The sequence below is a fragment of the Balaenoptera musculus genome, chromosome 1 (genome assembly GCF_009873245.2).
Source record: "Balaenoptera musculus isolate JJ_BM4_2016_0621 chromosome 1, mBalMus1.pri.v3, whole genome shotgun sequence".
In the NCBI taxonomy this organism is placed as follows: Eukaryota; Metazoa; Chordata; class Mammalia; order Artiodactyla; family Balaenopteridae; genus Balaenoptera; species Balaenoptera musculus.
Window position 1 is genome coordinate 64521238 of NC_045785.1, and position 25359 is coordinate 64546596.

At 37.7% G+C, this 25359-nt stretch overlaps 1 protein-coding gene across 4 annotated transcripts in view; it reads left to right on the forward strand.

Moving 5' to 3' along the window:
• LOC118900046 (serine/threonine-protein kinase TNNI3K) overlaps positions 1-25359 on the forward strand; it is a 288316-nt gene that overhangs the window by 88098 nt on the left and 174859 nt on the right. For all 4 annotated transcript variants that reach the window (XM_036862208.1, XM_036862214.1, XM_036862222.1 and 1 more), the window contains 4 exons: positions 4711-4855; positions 4941-5045; positions 8416-8510; positions 16460-16609. In XM_036862208.1, the coding sequence (XP_036718103.1) occupies positions 4711-4855; positions 4941-5045; positions 8416-8510; positions 16460-16609 (495 nt within the window). The remainder of the gene's footprint in view (positions 1-4710; positions 4856-4940; positions 5046-8415; positions 8511-16459; positions 16610-25359) is intronic.

Here is a 25359-nt window from a genome sequence, read left to right on the forward strand (position 1 = left end):
TGAAACTGCCTCACTCTTCCAAGGGGTCAGGAACCGCTCACATTTTTCCTTTATTATCAAGGCCAACCTCAGCCTTTTATTCCTCTGCACAACTCCAAAGCTCAGTGGTGTCAAAATGAGTGTCATTTATGATCAGCATGTCTCCAGGATCAAAGGACTCTTCTACAAAAGGCATTGAAATGTGTACTGCACCCGTATTCCCGGTACATACCAGCGTCATATGATATAATTTTTAACATTTTCTTTCTGACTCACACAAGCACTACATGCCTCCTACTCAATCATTTAAAAAAATCAAGTGACGTGACTCAGAGTTTTAAGTATTTTTACTTCCTTCTAATATACACTTGATATTTAAGTCCCTTTTGCACTTCAACCAATTGCAAAGAATAAATCAGAAAATCTTTTGTGCTGGTGGACACTGCACAAGATTTATTATCAGCTGGTTTACTTATTCCAAAATGTATCTAAGCCTCCAGATGATTTATTTTAGATCTGGACTTTGCCTGTGGTTAATGGACCTAAGGGGAAGAATAAATGAATGACCCCAAAAGGAGTGCAATTTGAAATCTGGTATTTACAGCATGTTTCCGTGGTAACAGAATGTCACAAATGAAAATAAATTCAAGTTGCAAATTAGCCAAAATGTATTTCCGAAAGCACGTTCCGCATGTTTGTGAGGTTGACCTATTCAGTCACATATGTTTTAAGTCTCTAGTCTTCTTCCTTGTACCTCGTAGGGCAATTAAAAAGGAGAACTGCAATGCTTATCGAATGAGATTGAAAAGGTCAAAATATTGCTGCACTCTATAGGAGGAAAATAGAGACACAATTCTCACAATTTATCATTTTAATAAAGTTAAAAATGGAAAATGTTAAATTCAGAAACTATTAATTTTTTGTCATCTGAATGTTGAATGCTATAGTTCTCTTAACTGGAGAACTGGATACTAGGGAAAGTCACGAAAATTTCTAGGGCATGGTCAATAAGGAGAAGTAATTTATTTTTAAAAATGTGTCTTGTCAGAACTATCATACAGATTTGTTACTGAAAATTTCTTTAAGACACGCTTGGGAGTTGCTTTAGAGAGCTGGTGGGATGTCCTAACATTGCTGGGTTAATATGGAAATGTTTATTTTATCTTTAAGATCAATGAGCAGAAATAAGCAAGAAGTAGCATCCAGCTACCTACCCATTCATCAATCTTTCTTTCAAAAGACATTACTGAACATATACTCTCTTCGAAGTAGAGGACTAGTGACCAAATATTTTCCTAATAATGATTTACATGTATTCCTTTGCTTGAAATTTTCCTTTACTTAAATCTCTAAATAAGATGTTAGAGCAAACAGAATATCATTCATACATTCAGTTTTCCTCAGGTAAGAATAATAATATATGTACTTTTTGTTTTTGCAAATTGGTCCAAGACAAAATTAAGGGTTCAGAAGGACTGAAGCAGAAATACAGGCATATATATATATAAACTCTGCGTCTGATGCAGATTTCTCCTGGCTTGTCCCTTTGGTTGGTATTTATATCTTCTTTGATGGGAATAATGTCTAGGCCATTGCAGGTAATTCACCAAGTAAAGAGTCTGCTTTGAAGTTTATTGATTCAACTAGAGAAGAATAATGTTGGGTGGGGCCAGGTATGGCTAAAGGAAAATTATGAATTAATGGAATATTGTGCTTCATTCTGCTTTACAATGTTCCCTCTCGCCCTCAAGAACTCACATGTGACCTCCTGGTGCCCTGGACTCCCTGCTGTCCTCAAGCTTTGACTCATGGTATTGACTTTCCCTGGCTTCCAACAGAATGTGAACAAAGGAAAAGTATCTTAAAAAGGAAGATAATCAAAACAACCAGGAAAATTCTTCTAGAGGAAGTGTGTCCTTCTGAGCCACTCATTAATAGAAAAGATTCAAAGATTTATTTTTCAATAACAGTCTTGGGAGGAGGAGTTCAGGAACTTTGTTAAAGATTTCCCTTTGGCTTAAGATCTTGCAGGTTGATAAAATAAGAATTGTTGTCTACAAATATAGCAGCTATAAGGCCTAAACCAGTGTTCATTAAATGTTAAATGATGATTATATTTGAACTTTTTTTAATTAACTCTTATCTTGCCTTCTTTTTCCTTCCAATCCTTCATCATTAAAAAAGTAATTCTATCAATTCTTTTGGTTCTATGGATAATTTCTTTTATAGATATATATAAGAATGAGAATGAATGGGATTTGTTAAGGACTATTATTTTCTATTTTGAATAAAGCACCCTGTACAGATGGACAAAGTAGTAAAATAATAAAACAAATGGTTGTAGAGCAGTCGATCTGGTTATTTTTGGTTTTAAAAATTGTGCTAAAGCAGATCTAGAATTTAGCAGTTTGGTGTTGATTTGTTATTACTTCAGGCCTGTAATTATTGACTATTCAACTAGACTGTAAATTATTTGAGGGTATAGACTCTATGCATTTATAGCTTATTGGCCTTAGCACTTAGCAAAATTCGAAGAGGGAAATTAGTAAAAAGGGAGAGTGAAGATTTTTATTAAGTATCTAATTTGTGATAAGCATCATGCTAGACACTTTCTAGAAATGATCACCTTTAATCCTTTCAGCATCCCTGCTGCACCAATAGTGTTATTATATCCACTGTTACTTATTAGAGATCAATATCTCCAACACCTAGCACAGTGATTGGTGCATATTGATTATTTAATACTTGTTGAGGAATGACTATGTGTCAGTCAGGTGTTCTTATTTGCAAGTGTTGGAAACTAATGCTTGCTAATTTAAGCATGAGGGGAAATATTAAAGGATATCAATTAGCACACAGAATCTTCCCCAGGACAGAGTAGAAAGCCAGGTTTGGAATTCTCACTGTGAGAAATGGTGTCCAGAATCACACCCCAAAACTAATCCTTTGAAGGCACACTGCCACCCCAGCTAGGCACACACACCAACACGTGTTTCTGGCACCAACAGTGCGGGGCACCCAGTCTGTGGCTGGGCAACAGTACCACTAGAAATTAGATGGAGCTATTCTACCACTGCTACTTTGCCAAGATAGAATAGACTCTCCTTTTGTGTGTCATCAGCTCTGATGTCAGAGTCTGAAATAACATGTTGATTGGAAGAGCCTGTAGATAAGTGTCCAACCAGGGCGTGGTTGAGAGTAAAAGGGTCACTATTAAAAATTATGCTAGGATAACAAGCCTAAACCAGGACATATAGTCACCCTCTACTAATTCTGTGCCCTTAACTGCAAAGGAGGCTTGGAAAGCATATTTTCAGCTTCTATGATAAAAGATGATCTTGGCCTCTAGTCAGTACTTTCAGTATAGGGAATTTCCCAAAAGTCAGAAGAGTTTATAAGGCTGGATTGGACAAAGAGAAGGTCAAATGCCCACTACTGAGTAATCAATTTAAAAGTTAATATTAAATAACTATCTTAGGTAATACAATTAATGAGGTCTTCCTCACTCTAAAACTTGCTGCCTTTTCATTATACCATGCTTTGTATACCGCAGTATGACATTTCTCAGTTAAGGGGACATCAGAACCTCCTACACAGTACTGCGAACATACAGAGTACTAGGCCCCACGCTAACATATTGAGCCAAAATTTTGGGAAATGGTGCTCTGTCCAGAGTCTGAAATTTTTAACATCTTCCATGGGGGTGAAAGGGGAATCAATCTGAAAGGAGATACTTGTGGAAATAAGGCTATGAGTACCTTTTAGATACTTATTAGTTTCCTGAACTCTTCCATTGTGCAAGGTAGATTTTTGTTTTAACATCTTTATTGGAGTATAATTGCTTTACACTGGTGTGTTAGTTTCTGCTTTATAATAAAGTGAATCAGCTATACATATACATATATCCCCATATCTCCTCCCTCTTGCGTCTCCCTCCCACCCTCCCTATCCCACACCTCTAGGTGGTCCCAAAGCACCGAGCTGATCTCCCTGTGCTATGCGGCTACTTCCCACTAGCTATCTATTTTACACTTGGTAGTGTATATATGTCCATGCCACTCTCTCACTTCATCCCAGCTTACCCTTCCCCTCCCCGTGTCCTCAAGTCCATTCTCTACATCTGCATCTTTATTCCTGTCCTGCCCCTAGTTTCTTCAGATATATGTGTTAGCATACAGTATTTGTTTTTCTCTTTCTGACTTACTTCACTCTGTATGACAGATTCTAGGTCCATCCACCTCACTACAGATAACTCAATTTCATTTCTTTTTATGGCTGAGTAATATTCCATTGTATATATGTGCCACATCTTCTTTATCTATTCATCTGTTGATGGACACTTAGGTTGCTTCCATGTCCTGGCTATTGTAAATGCAGCTGCAATGAACATTGTGGTACATGGTTCTTTTTGAATTATGGCTTTCTCAGGGTATATGCCCAGTAGTGGGATTGCTGGGTCATATGGTATGCAAGGTAGATTTGATTAGATGCATTCCATAGATTTATGGGAGCTAGAAGAAAGCCTGTTTAATGTGGAAATAGGCTATAGGATAGAATTATAACTTTTTAAATTGGAAAATTAAGTGGCACTTAATTTCCTTTATTATTGTCATTAATTGGCAATTTCCAGGAGTCTCTTAGGCACTTAGAAAAGTCACTGATACTACACATGAGCAGGTTGAGAAATAGAGGATTCCAGATAACGTATCGTTCCCTTTCTTTTGATGACAGTGAACGCTCAGGATAATGAAGATCATGTTCCACTCCATTTCTGTTCTCGCTTTGGACACCACGGTATAGTGAAGTACCTGCTCCAGAGCAATTTAGAAGTTCAGCCACATGTTGTTAATATCTATGGAGACACCCCTTTGCACCTGTGAGTATTATGTATACTTCCATAGGTACTCCAGGTATACTACTTGTACCTTCTTACTATTCTCAAAATATTTTCTTAACTCTAGGGCATGCTACAATGGCAAATTTGAAGTTGCCAAGGAAATCATCCAAATATCAGGAATAGAAAGTCTGACTAAAGAAAACATCTTCAGTGAAACGGCTTTTCACAGGTAAAAGAATATTTAAGTGCAATAGCCTCTAAACTTAGCTAACACCCTACAACACCGGAAGTCATGTACATAAAGCAAGAATGAATAGTGGCAGATGTTGCAATCAGAGAGCAAGACCAGAGGGTGGGCAGAGGACAAGGAGCCCAAGCTAGATGCACAGAAGAAAAGGTAGACGCAGATGCTGCAGTCAGTACAACAGATGGGGCCAGAGCCAGATGCTGCCTTCCTGGCAGCAGCCACAAAGACAGGGAATGATGTTGCCAAGGCAACAGGCATATCAACATCTGTAAGCATATTGCTCCTATTCCACTTCACTCTGCAGAAAGCTGCCAAAAGGAGCAGTGCCCATAATCCTCCTCCGACAAGAATCTCATTACCAGAATTCATCAGCATCAAATGTGCCATTTTTTTCCTTACCACTTAAACCTTATGTGCAAATGTATCTACCTATCTAAGACGTCCATCTGTCAGCCTGTAAGAGCTTAGTCAGGGTGGCCACTGAGGTACCTAAGAAGGCATTAGCTCCTTGCTAGGAATCAATTAGAGTCCTTTGCAACGTGCTCTGGAAAAGCACCCTGAAGGAGCAGCTGGGTTTGGAAAAGTTGTGACAAAGAAAAAAAGAAAGAAAGAGAGAGAGGGAGGGAAAAGTTTGCTAAGAACTCAAGAGCATAACTCCCTAAAATGTCCAGAAGGAAGGCAGATGTTTTATAAAATTTAAAACCCTCATTTTTTTACAGGTTACTGTTTTGCTTATAAAAATAAAAACATAGTCATTTGAATTGAGTAAACCTTGAATATAAGATTATTTACCTACATATTACAGATCTCTTGGCTAGTTAGCAACCTCTAAAACATGTATTTGAGACTAGTATGTTATTTACGTAGTGTTTGTCCTGTACTAGTGAATAAGAGAAATGAGACACTTTTTTTTAATACTGAACTAAAACTAAGCTTACACTTCTGCATCAGGCATCAACTCGTCAAATTTCACTTGGATTTCCAGATTTTTCTTATCACCCAAAGAGGTCAGCCAAAAGGGAGGTGAAGAAAACTACCATTTATGGAACAGTGAATATGTGCTGGATGATTTGCATCCATTATCTCATTTAATCCTCATAACCATTTTATGAAGTTTGGATTTACTATCCCTTTTTTACCAATGAGAAAATTGAGGCTCAAGAAAACTAAGTAACTTGCCAAAGATTCTTATGGCTAGAAAAACATGTATTAAATGCCTGACTAATTCCAAATCCTGTGTTTTTATATATCTTCATGTTCTAGTACCAAAATATTTTGTCTGTTTTCTATACACTCTGTAACAGAACAGATGCAAGAACTCTTCAGATCATGCCTTCAAAGTGTACCAGTGGAATTTGTCCCTGAAGGGGACAGTTGGCAGAACTGATATGTACAGGTTACTAGTGTCCTCTACCCATTAGGTCGTTCTTGTGGAGGCTGACACCACAGGCTAGTTTTCAAATCATTTTGCTACTTTGTGCACATAAATTGAAACCGACTATAATCAGAGGGTTATTGTCACCTTCAGAAGATTGTCTATATGACAAGATTAGTGACGTGAGTTAAAAGTATGTATCCAATTGTTTTATTTTGTGCAAACCTGTGGCTACTAGGAATAACATATTAATATTTTTATCCTATTCATTTTAAGTACATATTTATAAAAGAAATTCTCCTTTTACATAAGGAACTGACTACAGTTATGAATTTTTCTATGTACAAATCACAGTGCTTTACACATAGTCAGCACTAAGTACATTCCTGTTACTGTTTTCATATGTCTGTATGTGTACACATTTGTATACACACATACACACACACAGACACACACACACATATATATATATATATGTTCAGAATTCATCATTTCCTATAAATAGTTGCTTTGAACAGAAACAATGAGGTAATTCAGACAATGGAACATTAAAAGTATAGTGTTAATGGTCCTATTTATAATACAAATAACTAATGGTGATATGATCTATTACACTGAGATGGTTGTTTTTTATTCACTTAATTATTCAAGAAAGGCTTGTTAAGGACCTGCCTTCTGTTGTTGCTGGTAGGAACATTAACATGACACAGTCCCTTCCCTCCTTAAGGGAACTCTATTGTAAGGTATCAGAACACACAGAGGTGTATTCATTACCATAATACAATATGATAAGTGCCATAAAACTGAAATTACAAGGAAGCAGAGGAGATAGCAATGAACTCAGCCTTTGGTTCATGAGAAGACTTCATAGAGGAAGCAATAGTTCAACTAGATAAATAATGGCATTTATTTAAAGAAAATAATAATATCCCATGAGAGAAAAAGGATTTAGGCAAAGTCATCCCAGGGAGAGGGAAGAGTAAGACCCAGTGAACTACCACTTCTAGAACAAATCTGGAAGGAAAAAACACTTTTTCTGTACTCTATATGTACTCTACCTCAACACTCAATACCTCACTTCTGAAACACATGATACCAGTTTTGTGTGAGATTTTTCTACACCAAACAATTCTCCAGTTCTCTACAGACACCGAGTGGGTGTCCTAAAATTCATTTCAGTTTGGCACTGCCTACCTGGAATTAGCGTCAGATCTCACAAGACTGCCCCTCTTCCCACTTCAGGTGCAATCACAAGGCTAACTTGTCACCTAAATCTCTCAGAACCTTCCTGCGTTCCCCCATTCCATTCAGTTGCCCTGCAGAATGCCTAGAAAAGAATTAATATCATAGGAAATATTTAATATTTAATAAGAAAATGCTAGAAATTTTATACAGCTCCTTTCTTGAAGGCCCGTATTTGAGAATCTTAGGATTTTATTGCTTTATGTGTTTTTTTTTTTTTTCTTATCACCTCTTTCTCCTCTCTCTTTCCCTCCTTCTCTCATCTGTCTTTTTGGCACTTATATAAACATCAACATCTAGAATAGCCTGGGTGAATCAGGGCTGTTTTAATTTTCTAGGGCTACCATAACTAAATACTACAGACTGGGTGGCTTGAACACCAGAAATTTATTTTCTGACAGTTCTAGAGGCTGGAAGTCCAAGATCAAGGTGTCAGGTTCAGTTTCTTCTGAGGCCTTTCTCTTTGTATTGCAGATGGCCACCTTCTTTTTGTGTCTTTACCTGGTTGTCCCTCTGTTCATGTCATCTGTATACTTATCTTCCCTTCTTATAAGGACACCAGTCATATTTGGTGAGGGCCCATCCTAATTATTCCATTTCCATTTAATTACCTCTGTAAATTATACCTCTTTAAATTATAGTCACATTATAAGGTTATGGGAGTTAGGGCTTCAACATATTAATTTGAAGTGCATACATTCAGCCTTCTATTTTCCCTGTGTTATATTTTTGCAGTGCTTGTACCTATGGCAAGAGCATTGACCTGGTTAAATTTCTTCTTGATCAGAATGTCATAAGCATCAACCACCAAGGAAGGGATGGGCACACAGGTAAGACTGTGGTGAGAACATCACCAGTTTCTGATGCATGTGAATGCTCAAGAAAAGTGGTGGGCTCAGGGTGGGGGGCGGCGTGGGAGTGGTCAACCCCAATGAGGGGGAATATTTTATCAATGACATCATTTGAATTGATGGTGCATGGTGATAATAAAAAGAAGACTGACTTTTGGTCAGTTTCATTATTGTGCTAAAGTATCTACAGTCAATGCACACATTATGATCTGCACCAGGAACAGACTGATCACACTGCCTTACCCTTGGCTTGCTGCTGAAAAAAATCCCTTGTTTGGGGTCTTTGTTCTTTGATTTGTACAAAGTTGCTAACATTTATTCTGGTAATTACAGTGGATATAGAAATACTAGAAATTGTGCTAAGCAAAAGGTTGTCTATATAGATCAACTAGGTACTTCTTTTCCTAAACTATGTCATGTTTTTTTTTTTTTAAACATCTTTATTGGAGTATAATTGCTTTATAATGGTGTGTTAGTTTCTGCTTTATAACAAAGCGAATCAGTTATACATATACATATGTTCCCATATCTCTTCCCTCTTGCGTCTCCCTCCCTCCCACCCTCCCTATCCCACCCCTCTAGGTGGTCACAAAGCACCGAGCTGATCTCCCTGTGCTATACGGCTGCTTCCCACTAGCTATCTATTTTACATTTGGTAGTGTATATATGTCTATGCCACTGTCTCACCCTGTCACATCTTACCCCTCCCCCTCCCCCTATACTCAAGTCCATTCTCTAGTAGGTCTGTGTTTTTATTCCCATCTTGTCACTAGGTTCTTCATGACCTTTTTTTTTTTTCCTTAGATTCCATATATATGTGTTAGCATACTGTATTTGTTTTTCTCTTTCTGACTTACTTCACTCTGTATGACAGACTCTAACTCCATCCACCTCACTACAAATACTTCCATTTCATTTCTTTTTATGGCTGAGTAATATTCCATTGTATATATGTGCCACATCTTCTTTATCCATTCATCCAATGATGGACACTTAGGTTGCTTCCATGTCCTGGCTATTGTAAATAGAGCTGCAATGAACATTTTGGTACATGACTCTTTTTGAATTATGGTTTTATCAGGGTATATGCCCAGTAGTGGGATTGCGGGGTCGTATGGTAGTTCTATTTTTAATTTTTTAAGGAACCTCCATACTGTTCTCCATAGTGGCTGTATCAATTTACATTCCAACCAACAGAGCAAGAGTGTTCCCTTTTCTCCACACCCCCTCCAGCATTTATTCTTTCTAGATTTTTTGATGATGGCCATTCTGACCGGTGTGAGATGATATCTCATTGTAGTTTTGATTTGCATTTCTCTAATGATTAATGATGTTGAGCATTCTTTCATGTGTCTGTTGGCAATCTGTATATCTTCTTTGGAGAAATGTCCATTTAGGTCTTCTGCCCATTTTTCGGTTGGGTTGTTTGTTTTTTTGTCATTGAGCTGCATGAGCTGCTTGTAAATCTTGGAGATTAATCCTTTATCAGTTGCTTCATTTGCAAATATTTTCTCCCATTCTGAGGTTGTCTTTTGGTCTTGTTTATGGTTTCCTTTGCTGTGCAAAAGCTTTTAAGTTTCATTAGGTCCCATTTGTTTATTTGTGCTTTTATTTCCATTTCTCTAGGAACTGGGTCAAAAAGGATCTTGCTGTGATTTATGTCATAGAGTGTTCTGCCTATGTTTTCCTCTAAGAGTTTGATAGTGTCTGGCCTTACACTTAGGTCTTTAATCAATTTTGAGTTTATTTTTGTGTATGGTGTCAGGGAGTGTTCTAATTTCATACTTTTACATGTACCTGTCCAGTTTCCCCAGCACCACTTATTGAAAAGGCTGTCTTTTCTCCACTGTATATGCTTGCCTCCTTTATCAAAGATAAGGTGACCATATGTGCGTGGGTTTATCTCTGAGCTTTCTATCCTGTTCCATTGATCTATGTTTCTGTTTTTGTGCCAGTACCAAACTGTCTTGATTACTGTAGCTTTGTAATATAGTCTGAAGTCAGGGAGCCTGATTCCTCCAGCTCCATTTTTCGTTCTCAAGATTGCTTTGGCTATTCGGGGTCTTTTGTGTTTCCATACAAATTGTGAAATTTTTTCTTCTAGTTCTGTGAAAAATGCCAGTGGTAGTTTGATAGGGATTGCACTGAATCTGTAGATTGCTTTGGGTAGTAGAGTCATTTTCACAATGTTGATTCTTCCAATCCAAGAACATGGTATATCTCTCCATCTATTTGTATCATCTTTAATTTCTTTCATCAGTGTCTTATAATTTTCTGCATACAGGTCTTTTGTCTCCTTAGGTAGGTTTATTCCTAGATATTTTGTTCTTTTTGTTGCAGTGGTAAACGGGAGTGTTTTCTTAATTTCACTTTCAGATTTTTCATCATTAGTGTATAGGAATGCATGAGATTTCTGTGCATTAATTTTGTATCCTGCTACTTTACCAAATTCATTGATTAGCTCTAGGAGTTTTCTGGTAGCATCTTTAGGATTCTCTATGTATAGTATCATGTCATCTGCAAACAGTGACAGCTTTACTTCTTCTTTTCCAATTTGGATTCCTTTTATTTCTTTTTCTTCTCTGATTGCTGTGGCTAACACTTCCAAAACTATGTTGAATAGTAGTGGTGAGAGTGGGCAACCTTATCTTGTTCCTGATCTTAGTGGAAATGGTTTCAGTTTTTCACCATTGAGGACAGTGTTGGCTGTGGGTTTGTCATATATGGCCTTTATTATGTTGAGGAAAGTTCCCTCTATACCTACTTTCTGCAGGGCTTTTATCATAAATGGGTGTGGAATTTTGTCGAAAGCTTTCTCTGCATCTATTGAGATGATCATATGGTTTTTCTCCTTCAATTTGTTAATATGATGTATCACATTGATTGATTTGCATATATTGAAGAATCCTTGCATTCCTGGAATAAACCCCACTTGATCATGGTGTATGATCCTTTTAATGTGCTGTTGGATTCTGTTTGCTAGTATTTTGTTGAGGATTTTTGCATCTACGTATATCAGTGATATTGGCCTGTAGTTTTCTTTCTTTGTGACATCTTTGTCTGGTTTTGGTATCAGGGTGATGGTGGCCTCGTAGAATGAGTTGGGGAGTGTTCCTCCCTCTTCAATAGTTTGGAAGAGTTTGAGAAGGATAGGTGTTAGCTCTTCTCTAAATGTTTGATAGAATTCGCCTGTGAAGCCATCTGGTCCTGGGCTTTTGTTTGTTGGAAGATATTTAATCACAGTTTCAATTTCAGTGCTTGTGATTGGTCTGTTCATATTTTCTATTTCTTCCTGGTTCAGTCTCGGTAGGTTGTGCATTTCTAAGAATCTGTCCATTTCTTCCAGGTTGTCCATTTTATTGGCATAGAGTTGCTTGTAGTAATCTCTCATGATCCTTTGTATTTCTGCAGTGTCAGTTGTTACTTCTCCTTTTTCATTTCTAATTCTATTGATTTGAGTCTTCTCCCTTTTCCTCTTGATGAGTCTGGCTAATGGTTTATCAATTTTGTTTATCTTCTCAAAGAACCAGCTTTTAGTTTTGTTGATTTTTGCTATTGTTTCCTTCATTTGTTTTTCATTTATTTCTGATCTGATCTTTATGATTTCTTTCCTTCTTCTAGCTTTGGGGTTTTTTTGTTCTTCTTTCTCTAACTGCTTTAGGTGCAAGGTTAGGTTGTTTATTCGAGATGTTTCCTGTTTCTTGATGTAGGCTTGTATTGCTATAAACTTCCCTCTTAGCACTGCTTTTGCTGCATCCCATAGGTTTTGGGTCGTCGTGTCTCCATTGTCATTTGTTTCTAGGTATTTTTTTATTTCCCCTTTGATTTCTTCAGTGATCACTTCGTTATTAAGTAGTGTATTGTGTAGCCTCCCTGTGTTTGTACTTTTTACAGATCTTTTCCTGTAATTGATATCTAGTCTCATAGCATTGTGGTCAGAAAAGATACTTGATACGATTTCAATTTTCTTAAATGTACCAAGGCTTGATTTGTGACCCAAGATATGATCTATCCTGGAGAATGTTCCATGAGCACTTGAGAAAAATGTGTATTCTGTTCTTTTTGGGTGGAATGTCCTATAAATATCAATTAAGTCCATCTTGTTTAATGTATCATTTAAAGCTTGTGTTTCCTTATTTATTTTCATTTTGGATGATCTGTCCATTGGTGCAAGTGGGATGTTAAAGTCCCCTACTATGATTGTGTTACTGTCGATTTCCCCTTTTATGGCTGTTAGTATTTGCCTTATGTATTGAGGTGCTCCTATGTTGGGTGCATAAATATTTACAATTTTTATACCTTCCTCTTGGATCGATCACTTGATCATTATATAGTGTCCTTCTTTGTCTCTTGTAATTGTCTTTATTGTAAAGTCTATTTTGTCTGATATGAGAATTGCTACTCCAGCTTTCTTTTGATTTCCATTTGCATGGAATATCTTTTTCCATCCCCTCACTTTCAGTCTGTATGTGTCTCTAGGTCTGAAGTGGGTCTCTTGTAGACAGCATATATATGGGTCTTGTTTCTGTATCCATTCAGCCAGTCTGTGTCTTTTGGTGGGAGCATTTAATCCATTTACATTTAAGGTAATTATCGATATGTATGTTCCTATTCCCATTTTCTTAAATGTTTTGGGTTTGTTATTGTAGGTGTTTTCCTTCTCTTGTGTTTCTTGCCTAGAGAAGTTCCTTTAGCATTTGTTGTCAAACTGGTTTGGTGGTGCTGAACTCTCTCAGCTTTTGCTTGTCTGTAAAGGTTTTAATTTCTCCATCGAATCTGAATGAGATCCTTGCTGGGTAGAGTAATCTTGGTTGTAGGTTTTTCTCCTTCATCACTTTAAGTATATCCTGCCACTCCCTTCTGGCTTGCAGAGTTTCTGCTGAAAGATCAGCTGTTAACCTTATGGGGATTCCCTTGTGTGTTATTTGTTGTTTTTCCCTTGCTGCTTTTAATATGTTTTCTTTATATTTAATTTTTGACAGTTTGATTAATATGTGTCTTGGCGTGTTTCTCCTTGGATTTATCCTGTATGGGGCTTTCTGTGCTTCCAGGACTTGATTAACTATTTTCTTTCCCATATTAGGGAAGTTTTCAACTATAATCTCTTCAAATATTTTCTCAGTCCCTTTCTTTTTCTCTTCTTCTTCTGGGACCCCTATAATTCGAATGTTGGTGCGTTTAATGTTGTCCCAGAGGTCTCTGAGACTGTTCTCAGTTCTTTTCATTCTTTTTTCTTTATTCTGCTCTGCAGTAGTTATTTCCACTCTTTTATCTTCCAGGTCAATTATCCGTTCTTCTACCTCAGTTTTTCTGCTATTGATCCCGTCTAGAGTAATTTTAATTTCATTTATTGTGTTTTTCATCGTTGCTTGGTTCCTCTTTAGTTCTTCTACGTCCTTGTTAAATGTTTCTTGCATTTTGTCTATTCTATTTCCAAGATTTTGGATCATCTTTACTATCATTATTCTGAATTCTTTTTCAGGTAGACTGCCTATTTCCTCTTCATTTGTTAGGTCTGGTGTGTTTTGACCCTGCTCCTTCATCTGCTGTGTGTTTTTCTGTCTTCTCATTTTGCTTATCTTACTGTGTTTGGGGTCTCCTTTTCACAGGCTGCAGGTTCATAGTTCCCGTTGTTTTTGGTATCTGTCCCCAGTGGGTAAGGTTGGTTCAGTGGGTTGTGTAGGCTTCCTGGTGGAGGGGACTAGTGCCTGAGTTCTGGTGGATGAGGCTGGATCTTGTCTTTTTGGTGGGCACGTCCGCGTCTGGTGGTGTGTTTTGGGGTGTCTGTGGCCCTATTATGATTTTAGGCAGCCTCTCTGATAATGGATGGGGCTGTGTTCCTGTCTTGCTAGTTGTTTGGCATAGGGTGTCCAGCACTGTAGCTTGCTGGTCGTTGAGTGAAGCTGGGTCTTGATGTTGAGATGGAGATCTCTGAGAGATTTTTGCCATTTGGTATTACGTGGAGCTGGGAGGTCTCTTGTGGACCAGTGTCCTGAAGTTGGCTATCCCACCTCAGAGGCACAGCCCTGATGCCTGGCTGGAGCACCAAGAGCCTTTCATCCACACGGCTCAGAATAAAAGGGAGAAAAAATAGAAAGAAAGAAAGAAAGAGGATAAAATAAAATAAAATAAAATAAAGCTATTATAATAAAAAGTAAGAAAAAAAATTATTAAGAAAAAATTTATTAAGAAAAAAACATTTTTTTAATTTTTTAAAATAAATTTATTAATTTTTTATAATAAAAAATAAGAAAAAATTATTAAGAAAAAAATTTATTAAGAAAATTTTTTTTTAATTTTTAAAATAAAAAATATGAAAAAACTTATTAAGAAAAAATTTTTTTTAATTTTTAAAAATAGAAAATAAGGAAAAAATTATTAAGAAAACATTTATTAAGAAAAAAAAGTTTTTAAGTAAAAAAAAACAACAGACGGACTGAACCCTAGGACAAATGGTGAAAGCAAAGCTATACAGACAAAATCTCACCCAGAAGCATACACATATATACTCACAAAAAAAGGAAAAGGGGAAAAATTAATATATCCTGCTCCCAAAGTCCACCTCCTGAATTTGGGATGATTCGTTGTCTATTCAGGTATTCAACAGATGCAGGTACATCAAGTTGTTTGTGGAGCTTTAATCTGCTGCTTCTGAGGCTGCTGGGAGAAATTTCCCTTTCTCTTCTTTGTTCATACAGCTCCCGGGGTTCAGTTTTGGATTTGGACCCGCCTCTGCGTGTAGGTCGCCTGAGGGCGTCTGTTCTTCGCTCAGACAGGACGGGGTTAAAGGAGCAGCAGATTCGGGGGCTCTGGCTCACTCAGGCCGGGGGGAGGGAGGGGTAAGGATGCGGGGTGAGCCTGCGGCGGCAGAGGCTGGCGTGACGTTGCAGCAGCCCGAGGCGCGCCGTGCGTTCTCCCGGGGAAGTTGTCCCTGGATCACGGGAGCCTGGCAGTGGCGGGCTGCACAGGCTCCCGGGAGGGGCGGTGTGGATAGTGACCTGTGCTTGCACACAGGCTTCTTGGTGGCGGCAGCAGCAGCCTTAGCATCTCATGCCTGTCTCTGGGGTCTGCGCTGATAGCCGCGGCTCGCGCCCGCCTCTGAAGCTTGTTTAGACAGCGCCCTGAATCCCCTCTCCTCGTGCACCAGGAAACAAAGAGGCAAGAAAAAGTCTCTTGCCTCTTCAGCAGCTGCAGACTTTTTCCCAGACTCCCTCCCGGCCAGCTGTGGCGCACTAACCCCTTCAGGCTGTGTTCACGCCACCAACCCCAGTCCTCTCCCTGCGATCCTACGGAAGCCCGAGCCTCAGCTCCCAGCCCCGCCCGCCCCAGCGGGTGAGCAGACAAGCCTCTCGGGCTGGTGAGTGCTGCTCGGCACCGATCCTCTGTGCGGGAATCTCTCCGCTTTGCCCTCCGCACCCCTGTGGCTGCTCTCCTCCGTGGCTCCGAAGCTTCCCCCCCTGCCCCCCGCAGTCTCCACCAGTGAAGGGGCTTCCTAGTGTGTGGAAACCTTTCCTCCTTCACAGCTCCCTCCCACTGGTGCAGGTCCCGTCCCTATTCTTTTGTCTCTGTTATTTCTTTTTTCTTTTGCCCTACCCAAGTATGTGGGGAGTTTCTTGCCTTTTGGGAGGTCTGAGGTCTTCTGCCAGCGTTCAGTAGGTGTTCTGTAAGAGCAGTTCCACGTGTAGATGTATTTCTAATGTATCTGTGGGAAGGAAGATGATCTCTGCGTCTTACTCTTCCGCCATCTTGCCCAGACCCCAACTATGTTTTGTTTGCTCAAAGGCAGAATTAATTCCTTGTCAAAGAAATCAACCCTTGCTGTATATCTCTGGCAACAATTCTATTATGTGGTAATGACTGTCTTTTGAAAATTGGGTTTCAGTTTTCCCCTTTTCTCCTTTCACACTTTCATTCTTATTCTATTATAGGATTGCACTCTGCTTGCTACCATGGTCACATTCACCTGGTTCAGTTCTTACTGGATAATGGAGCTGATATGAACCTGGTAGCTTGTGATCCAAGCAGGTCTAGTGGTGAAAAAGATGAGCAGACATGTTTAATGTGGGCTTATGAAAAAGGTATGTTTTTCACCATTGCATCTCTATAGTGATAACATTGAACTGTGTGCACAGATTATGCCAGTGCATCAATAATTCTTTTGCTTGCATGACTTGTATGCTCCCATTTCCTCTGGAGATTGTATTTGAATCGTTGGAGACTTGGATCAAAGAGTACAATAGGGAAAGCAACTCCTGGGCTGCAGATGAGCTGAAGGCATTCTTGGTATTGGCATTTTGAAGGGAGAAGGAGCTATCACATTTCTAGATGCTGGAGAAACAAAATTGTGATAGGTAATGATAGTTACTTTCTTAGAGTAGATACAGAACTAGGCTTTATCTCTTATATAGGAGAATTTTGCTGTGGATTCAAATTATTAAAAATGAAATTAATGCAAAGAAAGAAAGGGAGTATTTGTCACATCTAACCCTGCTAACAATGCGTGCACTAGAAAAAGTAAGGCAACCAATGTTTAGTGCTTAAGTATAAACTTATTTGAGCTCAAAGAGGTGAAAGCTTGGGCAGAACACCTGGTTTTAAATCAAACCATGTTGCTTGATCTTGGGCAAGTTATTTATTCTTGCTGAGCTTTAGTTTTTCATCTGAAAAATAAGGACAATAACAACTTCATAAGATTGTAAAGATTAAATGAGATAATATGTGCAAATTGCTTATAAATGTGGCTGGCACAAAATAAATACCTAATAATTGACATTTCAGTAATAATAACAGTGGTAATAGTAGTAGTCCAGAAATAAAGATTATTAATAGTGAATTTTTCATTTTAAAGGAGAGGAAACTAGACACAATTAGAAGGTAAAATAGCATCTTTGTCATTGTTATTAAAATATACTGTACCTCTTAAGAGAGCTCTACATAAACGCATAAACTCCAACAGAGTGTAAATTTTCAGGTGACATGGAACAGTATTGAAATCAGAGTTACAACTAAATACTGTAAAATATATCAGACTTTGATGCCTGCATTGTCTTATTAAGATGTTTCAAGTATGTGAAGAAGTATTCTTATCTTTTTAAATGTTAGAATCTTAGAAAACCATACTTAAAAAGAGAAATTACTAAACTGGAAGATTTCTTAGGCTACCAAGATGATCTAAAAGGTTTTCTGCCTGAAATAGGACATGGAAGTCCATTAATGAACAGAGAGATGAAGTTTGATGGATAGAAATAGAGAGCTATTGTAAGCATATAGACAAGGAGAAAGAAAAACATATAGTTCTGCAGACTGCTAGTGAGGAAATGATATAGGAGTTACTTTACTAGAGACAAGTGAACAGACATGGAATAGCAAGGAATGAGTTAAGATATAGGCCTGTTATGTTTTTTACTTTTTACTTGAGTATTGTATAAACACACGTGCGCGCACACACGTGTACTTGCACATTATAGCTCAATGAATTTTCACAAACTGAACTCACTCTGCGTCCAGATGAAGAAACTGAACATGGTCAGCACCCAGAAGCCCTACTTACATTGTCTTCCACTCACTCTCCAAAGAGGGTACCACTGCCTTTTCGAGGCATAGACTAGCTTTACCTCTTTCTGTACTTAATATAAGTGAAATGCTACGCTATATACAGCTTTATGTCTGGCCTCTTTTGACCAACAGTTTGTGAGATTCATCCATATTGTTGCAGGTAGCTCTAGACTGTTCATTCTTGTATGGTATTACGTTTTTAATTATATCACAATTCATTCATTCTGCTTTTTCAGGGCATTTGGATAATTTTCAATTGGGGACTATTAGGAACACTGTTGTTATACGTGTACATGTCACATATGTGTCTTTTGATGAATAACTATATACATTTCTGTTAGGTATAACTGCCTTCTACTTTGTGTAAAAGAAAGTCCAGGTAATTATATATTTGCATATCAGTTGGAAAATCTTACATATTCTGAAGCCTCGAGAGGCCTTACTAAGTTCTAGTTATGTTGCATTTATTCCAATGAGTCTCAGACAGTGTCTCTCAATAAGTTTGAGTTTCAGCGAAAGACTGTTTACAAATCATTAGTCTTCCGGAAGACAGCTCAGAAATAGCTGCTGCAGCTTATCTCTTCACAGGGTTTGGCTTTGTTTGTTTTTACTTGATTGAGAGTAATGGTTGAAAACTGGCTTTACTTTTATTTTTTGTGGAATTCCACACTGTATAAAACAGGGAATCATTGTGTAAACTCCTAAGATTTCCTACCAAACGACAACAACAAAAATCCTTTAGCTTAGAGGACTTACCCACTGGTCTCTGCAATATATGCCATACTTGTGATCCTTATTTGTTCAACTAATGTGCCAGGCATCAGTGTTGCACTTCATTATTACTATAAATTTTAACAAATTGAATGTTACTACTCAGGAGATAGATGGATGTTTTGCATATGTTCTAGGGCAGAGCAAGTTAAACCAACAAAATAAATTTGTTGCTATTTTCTCTTGCTAGAGAAATGTTGCATTGTTTCCGTGTGTTCAGGGAAGATTGAAATGGCCTTGTTAAAATATTGTCAGCAGTGCACTGTCCCTGTTTTCTTTGGCTTTGCTTTCTCCTTCAGAGAGGGAGTCACCAAATTAATTGATATGGCGTACCAAGGATTTTCCTGAGCAACTTGGAGATGGAGTTGAAAAAGCACTAAAACTTCACTTGGAGTTCTTTCTTTGTGGAACAGAGATGATGTAAAAATGGCCCCATCATGGCTTGCCCTGTACCCTATCCAGTCCTTAGAAAACCCAGAAGAGACTTCATAACCAGGGTCTGTCTATTTAAAAAGGAATACTTTTGAATGTGCCCAGTTTGAATAGCTCATCTTAGCCTACCCTCTTAAGATAAAACTAGGAGGCTTTCTCAACAGCACTCATCTCTGAATGGTTAGAAGGCAAATTTTTCATCTGTCCCAAACAAAATTTTTAGCTGACCCTCTCTGCTATTGTTAGAGCACATTCAGAGGTGCTTTGGAGTTCTGAAAAGAATTATCTACTATCTTTTGGAATACTTTTAGAAAAGAGTTTACCCACTATGGCTCCCTGTGGGATCAGGTATGAAAAATATTTTCCATTTACATAGCCCTTTTAACCTAAAGATATCAAAATCAATCTTAGAAATAATTTTCCTGGTGACCTTGGTTCTAACCAGTAACCAGAAGCCTGCTGGTTAAGTTTCAATAGTTCACTGCCAGATTGCTCAGAGCTCCAATTTTATAACACTTAGAATGTTTCCTCTCCCCAGTCTGTCCTCCCTCTTCTTTTCTACCGTTCCATCTGAGAGTAGCCATAGCTGTCTCACTCACTTGGATTTGTTCTGCTCTTTCCCTGGGGTACAAAGGACTTGTATGAATCAATTTAAATTGGCCAAAAGAAATAGCCAGCAGCCTGCTTATGTTCAAATCCTCTGCCCTAATCACCAGTAGGGAAAACCCATTGAAAAGACCTACACATAATCTTACATCCATTGCATTAAAGATGAAACTGCTGAATTGAAAAGATCTCAGCCAATTAGAATTGAGCACATAGCTCAGTAGTGTGTCTGGCAGTTAGATTTGAAAAGGCTGCCTTTGACAAAGAAAAGCACTCCTTTATGTCAGGCTGTTTAGGGTCAGAAAATAACCCAAACTAGAAACAGAACTAAAACTTATTTGCTTCAGTACTGACACCAGTTAAAGTAATTTACAGAGGCTCCTATCCCAATATCTAATTACCCAGAATACAATATTTGTATACAGCAGAACTACTCTAATTCACAGTGACAGGGAGCTTCAGTTGGAGAATTAGTGAATAAGTGAGCAAAAACAATAAAAATCAAGGCTCCTGTACCATGATATATACTTTGTTCATTCCTTTTGACAAGTGTAGTGTGGTGTGAATTATTTATAGTAAACGTACCATAGTGTATTCTCTAAAAGTAATGAAGTCTTACAGTTGTGAGTTTCTACAGTTTTCAGCCAGTAAAAAATAACTAAGAGATAAGGATGAGGGAGGAGTAGAAGGAAAAGGAGGTGGCTTCATTAAATTTTTTGATAAATCTTCATCCATGGATGATAAACTCCCAAGCTTCTTCTATATTGAATTCTTACCTATTTGGAATTTAGTCACTTAGTTTAATGAACATAGTTTAGTGTGCTAGGGTGGATTGGGGTGGGATAGAGGAAGGAATAAACAAAAGATTTAGATGGTGTTTTAAAATCTATGTGCAATTTTGTGTCTACTGGTTACCTTTCTACATGTTTAGTTAATTCTATCTTTTAAAAAATCAATAAATAAAATAATACCAACTCTCATTAGACTAGGAAGAACTTTTATTCTTATGGGGGATAACACAAAAAATTTTGAGACATAATAACTGTGTAAGAAGCTACAAACATTAATACAAACAGCAGAAGAGAACTTACATTAATCACTTATTACATAAGCATATATAATATGTGTATAATTTAATTATCAAAATAACCCTTTAAATTGGTATTACCTTTGTATTACAGATAAAATGTTTGAGACTTGGAGGTGTTGTCACACTAGCTCAAACCACACAGCTCTTAGGTGGAGAGCTGCTACCAAACAGAGGTCTGTCTCATTGCACAGTTCAACCGCTTACCACCTCACTCAGAATCAGATAGATCTAAGTCCAAATCCCATACCTATTACTTAATGACCTTGGGCAAGTTATTTAACTGAGCCTTAATCTTCAAATTTAAAATGAGTAAATTAATAACCACTTTAAGAATTCTGCTGAGGGTTAGGGATAAGATGTAAATGTCTGGATCACAGATTCTCAATAAAAATAGTGGTATCTGTTGTTATTAAGTGCATAGCAGAGATACAATCATGCTCCACAAAACTTCCAAATCTTACAGTCTTTCCTCATTTACAACATGCTTTAGTGTCCAGTAAGAAATATGACATTGACATATTAGGATAATGGTCATCTTCTTTAAACCTCCTAATGAAGCATTTTATCCCTGCCAAACACCAGTAGACAAACCCGGAATATATAAAAGCTGGTGTTATTTGGTTGTATATATATTTCTTGTTTATGGCTTAAGTAATACCATTCATTTAAAACTTAAAATTTAAGGACTACAGCAAGATCAAAGAGGTTTTGAAAATCACTAATCAAAATATTAAGCAATTTAAAATCATTGTTCTAACATGTATAGTTGCATGCAAATATATAACATAATATTTTAAAATTTTAGTACAAATTTGCAAGTCTCTTTACTACAGCAGGGTTTTCCTCCTCAGTCATGGAGAAGTATCAAAGATTCTGTGGCCATGTTTTCAAAACATCACACCATCTGACGTGCTGGATCCCTTTACTTGGATACCTGAGGAGTGTGTAAAACTCAACAAGTCCAAAATTGAACTTAATATCTTTTTTGTCCTCATCAGTCAGGTTCTTCTACCATATCCCTTATTCATTATGTCATTTAATGGCATTGCCGTTCACTTAGCACCTGAGTCAAAAATCTGGATTGATGCTTGACTACTTTTTTCTCTCTCAACCTCCCTTCCCCCATATCCATTCAATCAAAAAGTCTTGTTATTTTACTTCATACTTACATTTTGAATCCATCCTTTTTTCTTTTTTCTTTTTTTACTGTCACTGTTTTAATCCATAACCTTATCCTCCTTCTCCTGATCCATTTTAATAGTCTCATAACTACTTTTTTTTTTGTCTTTGGCATCTTTTGATTCCATTTTCTAACTGTAGTCTGAAAGATGTATCCAAGCTGTAAATAGGACCATATCATTCCCCAGCTTAAAATCCTTCACTGATACACTATCACCTTAGGAAAAAAAAGTCTCAGTTTATTATCATGGCATACCCTGTGCCCTTCCTACCTCTCAAACCTCATAGCCAGTCCCTCCTGTCACAGGAGTGACCCCACATGCTGCAATCGTCATCACATTCACTAGATCCCTACCATTCACTAGGGGTTCACTCTATGCCAAACACATTCTACATCACATTATCCCATCAAATCTACACGACAACCCTGTAAGCCAGCGTCTGTTTACATGGTAGTTATGCAAAATTACTCGCTCCTCTACGCATATCATATTATTCCATGCTTCCAAGCCTTTTCTCAAGCAGTCCTCTCTTTCTCTACACTCTCCCACCCTGCCTACCTGACTTCACTTCTTAAATTTCTTAATTCTATTTAACCTTCAAGACTCAGTTTATGGATCCTCTCTTGAAGAAAGTCTCCCCTGACATTCCAGCCTAACACACACACCCTTTCTTGATGTTTTATTGTGCCATACGCACATTTCTATCTCATGTTGAAACACTCTCCCCCTAAACTTTTTGAGAACAAACATTTGGGCTGTTAATCTTGATCTTCCAAAAACTTAATTCAATGGCTGATTCCTAATAGCTGCTCAATATACATTTGTTGAAGTGAAATAGAGAATGAGCAGATATTTCAGTCATAACATTCTATTCCATGTCTCACTAAATGGCATCTGATCAGTCATAATATAGTTGATCTTTTCAAGAATACTAATTACCGCTATTCTGTTTTCTCTGTAGGGATTTTTGAAATATCATAGGTTTTCTTATTAACTGAACAATCCTAATACTCAAATTAATAGGCAGAAGATTTTAAAGAATATTCTAAATACAGCTCCTCTTTCTATTCATTGGAACTGCAAAATTTTTCACTCTGACTAGAATTCTTTTATTCTCCTTTTTTGCTTAATCAACTCATGCTTATCTTTCAAGTTCAGCTTAAAAGACAGTTCCTCAAGGAACTCTTCCCTGACCCCTCCAGCCTATTGTAAAATAACATCGTTATGCACGTTCACAGCATCCTCTACCTTTCCTTCCTAGAGCTTGGCTAAATACAATTTTGAGTGAACATTTATATATATATATATTTTTTTCTTTTCTACTACACAACATTCATTACAAGAGTAAAGAGCATTTCTGTTTCAACATTACACTCTCGTACTTTGTACCATTCATTCATTCATTCAAAAAAAGTGTCATAAACTTAGTATGTTCTAGACAGTATACTAGGAACTGAGGTAAAACAGTGAGTGAAACAGACAGTATCTCCCTGTGCTTAAAAAGTTTGCATTTCTAACAGAAAACACAGGTCATGAGCAAGATAACAAATGGAAACTATCAGATAATAATAAGTGCTATGAATAAAATAAAAAGTAAGTAAAAAGTTGTTAAGTAAAAAGTAAAGTAAAAAGTACAAAGATGGTAAATAAAATGTTCAAGGACACTAAAATGGAAAAGTCACAGAGGGCTTCCCTGGGAAGATGTTGTTTGAGCTGGTCTCTAATGGGCACTCAATAAATATTTGTGGAAGGAAAGGGAAGGGACAATAAAGGCAAAATGGGAAGGGAGAAAAAGAGGAAAGAGGAATGTTAAATGGCTTGGTTTGCATATAATGTCCTTTTGGCAAAAGCATTCATCCTTGTGGATTCTTATCTCAAGATGAAGGAGGACTGGTGACATTCTTGTCTGAGTCTGGTGATTAAGGGATAAGAATCATGGGGGAAGCAGGGGGTGTGTTCTCTTTCTTGTGATATCAAAGTAAAGTATCTTTCAGATTTAAGTCATGAGAAGATGTAGCAAGTCTGGAATATTTGTTGCCTCTGATTTAATTGTCAGTGAATGGGACCAGGACTGTCAGGAGGAAAATGAGCCATAGAAGTGCAAACATCAGGAGCCATCCTCTGATCTCACTTTTCAATGTTTCTGGAAAGTGGGTTTTTAACATGATGGGAAGGGGGGATAGCAAAATATTGAGCAAAGTCTCATCTATATCATTGCTGTGAGAGGTTTAATTTTTGAGGCACATGTAAAGAATGGCCCAGACTGCTCTTTTGATGACCTGGGCATGTGGTACATATGAGATCAATAAGAATTTCTTGGCTTCCATAATCGAGATCAAATCTCCATGTTTTCTACTTAATCTCAGACCCACAGGGTGTCAGAGTCACAAAGGTCTTAGTACTGGTGTCATTCACCATTAATCTTCAGATCTAGTTCTTAAAATGATTTTCATAGCAAGCTTTCTTCTGTGTTCTTAAAATAGTTTCTCATAGCGATGAACAGCATTCATTGTTTCTAAGATGAAATGGCGGGGACTGAGAGACAACCTTATAGGGAAATAATAAAATTTGTACTTTTTCTTCTTGAATAATTAGGAATCCTCTGTTGTATACATGGCCATGATGTAGATACTAAATTCTCCATGTAACAGCCCTTTGGATGGACTTGGAGCCTTAAAGAACAACCTAGGTTTTAAAATAAAGAGCTATTCAGAAAGTTTGGGGAGTGGTGGGGAAAATCACTCCAAATGTAAGGAGTAAAGGGACATAAGAAAAAGACAAATGAAAGGGGAAGCATGGCATTTCGGGAATGTAGACAGGACTGGAAGAGCAGGGGGCAGGAAATGAAAGGCCCTTCAAGCCAGCAGGAGAGTCCCATTTGCCAAAACCCTTGGGGGCACTAATGAATAATACTCTGAAAGTACAAATCACTATTCTAACTGCATTAGGCTAGTATCATAGCAACCTCCTATTTGGGTAAAATACTTGGATGTAGATAGTAAATTCTTAGATATGGGAAAACATTTTATTTAATTAGTGGGACTTCGATTATCTCTGGACGTGTTCCATTAGTGTGCCTTGGTTATCTGGGTATATACATTATCAGGAGTTTGGCTTACAAGTCCATTTAGTGAGTTCCATCAAGGCATTTTTCTGCTTAACCCCTCATAGCTAAATATCAGGGAGCTGGGTC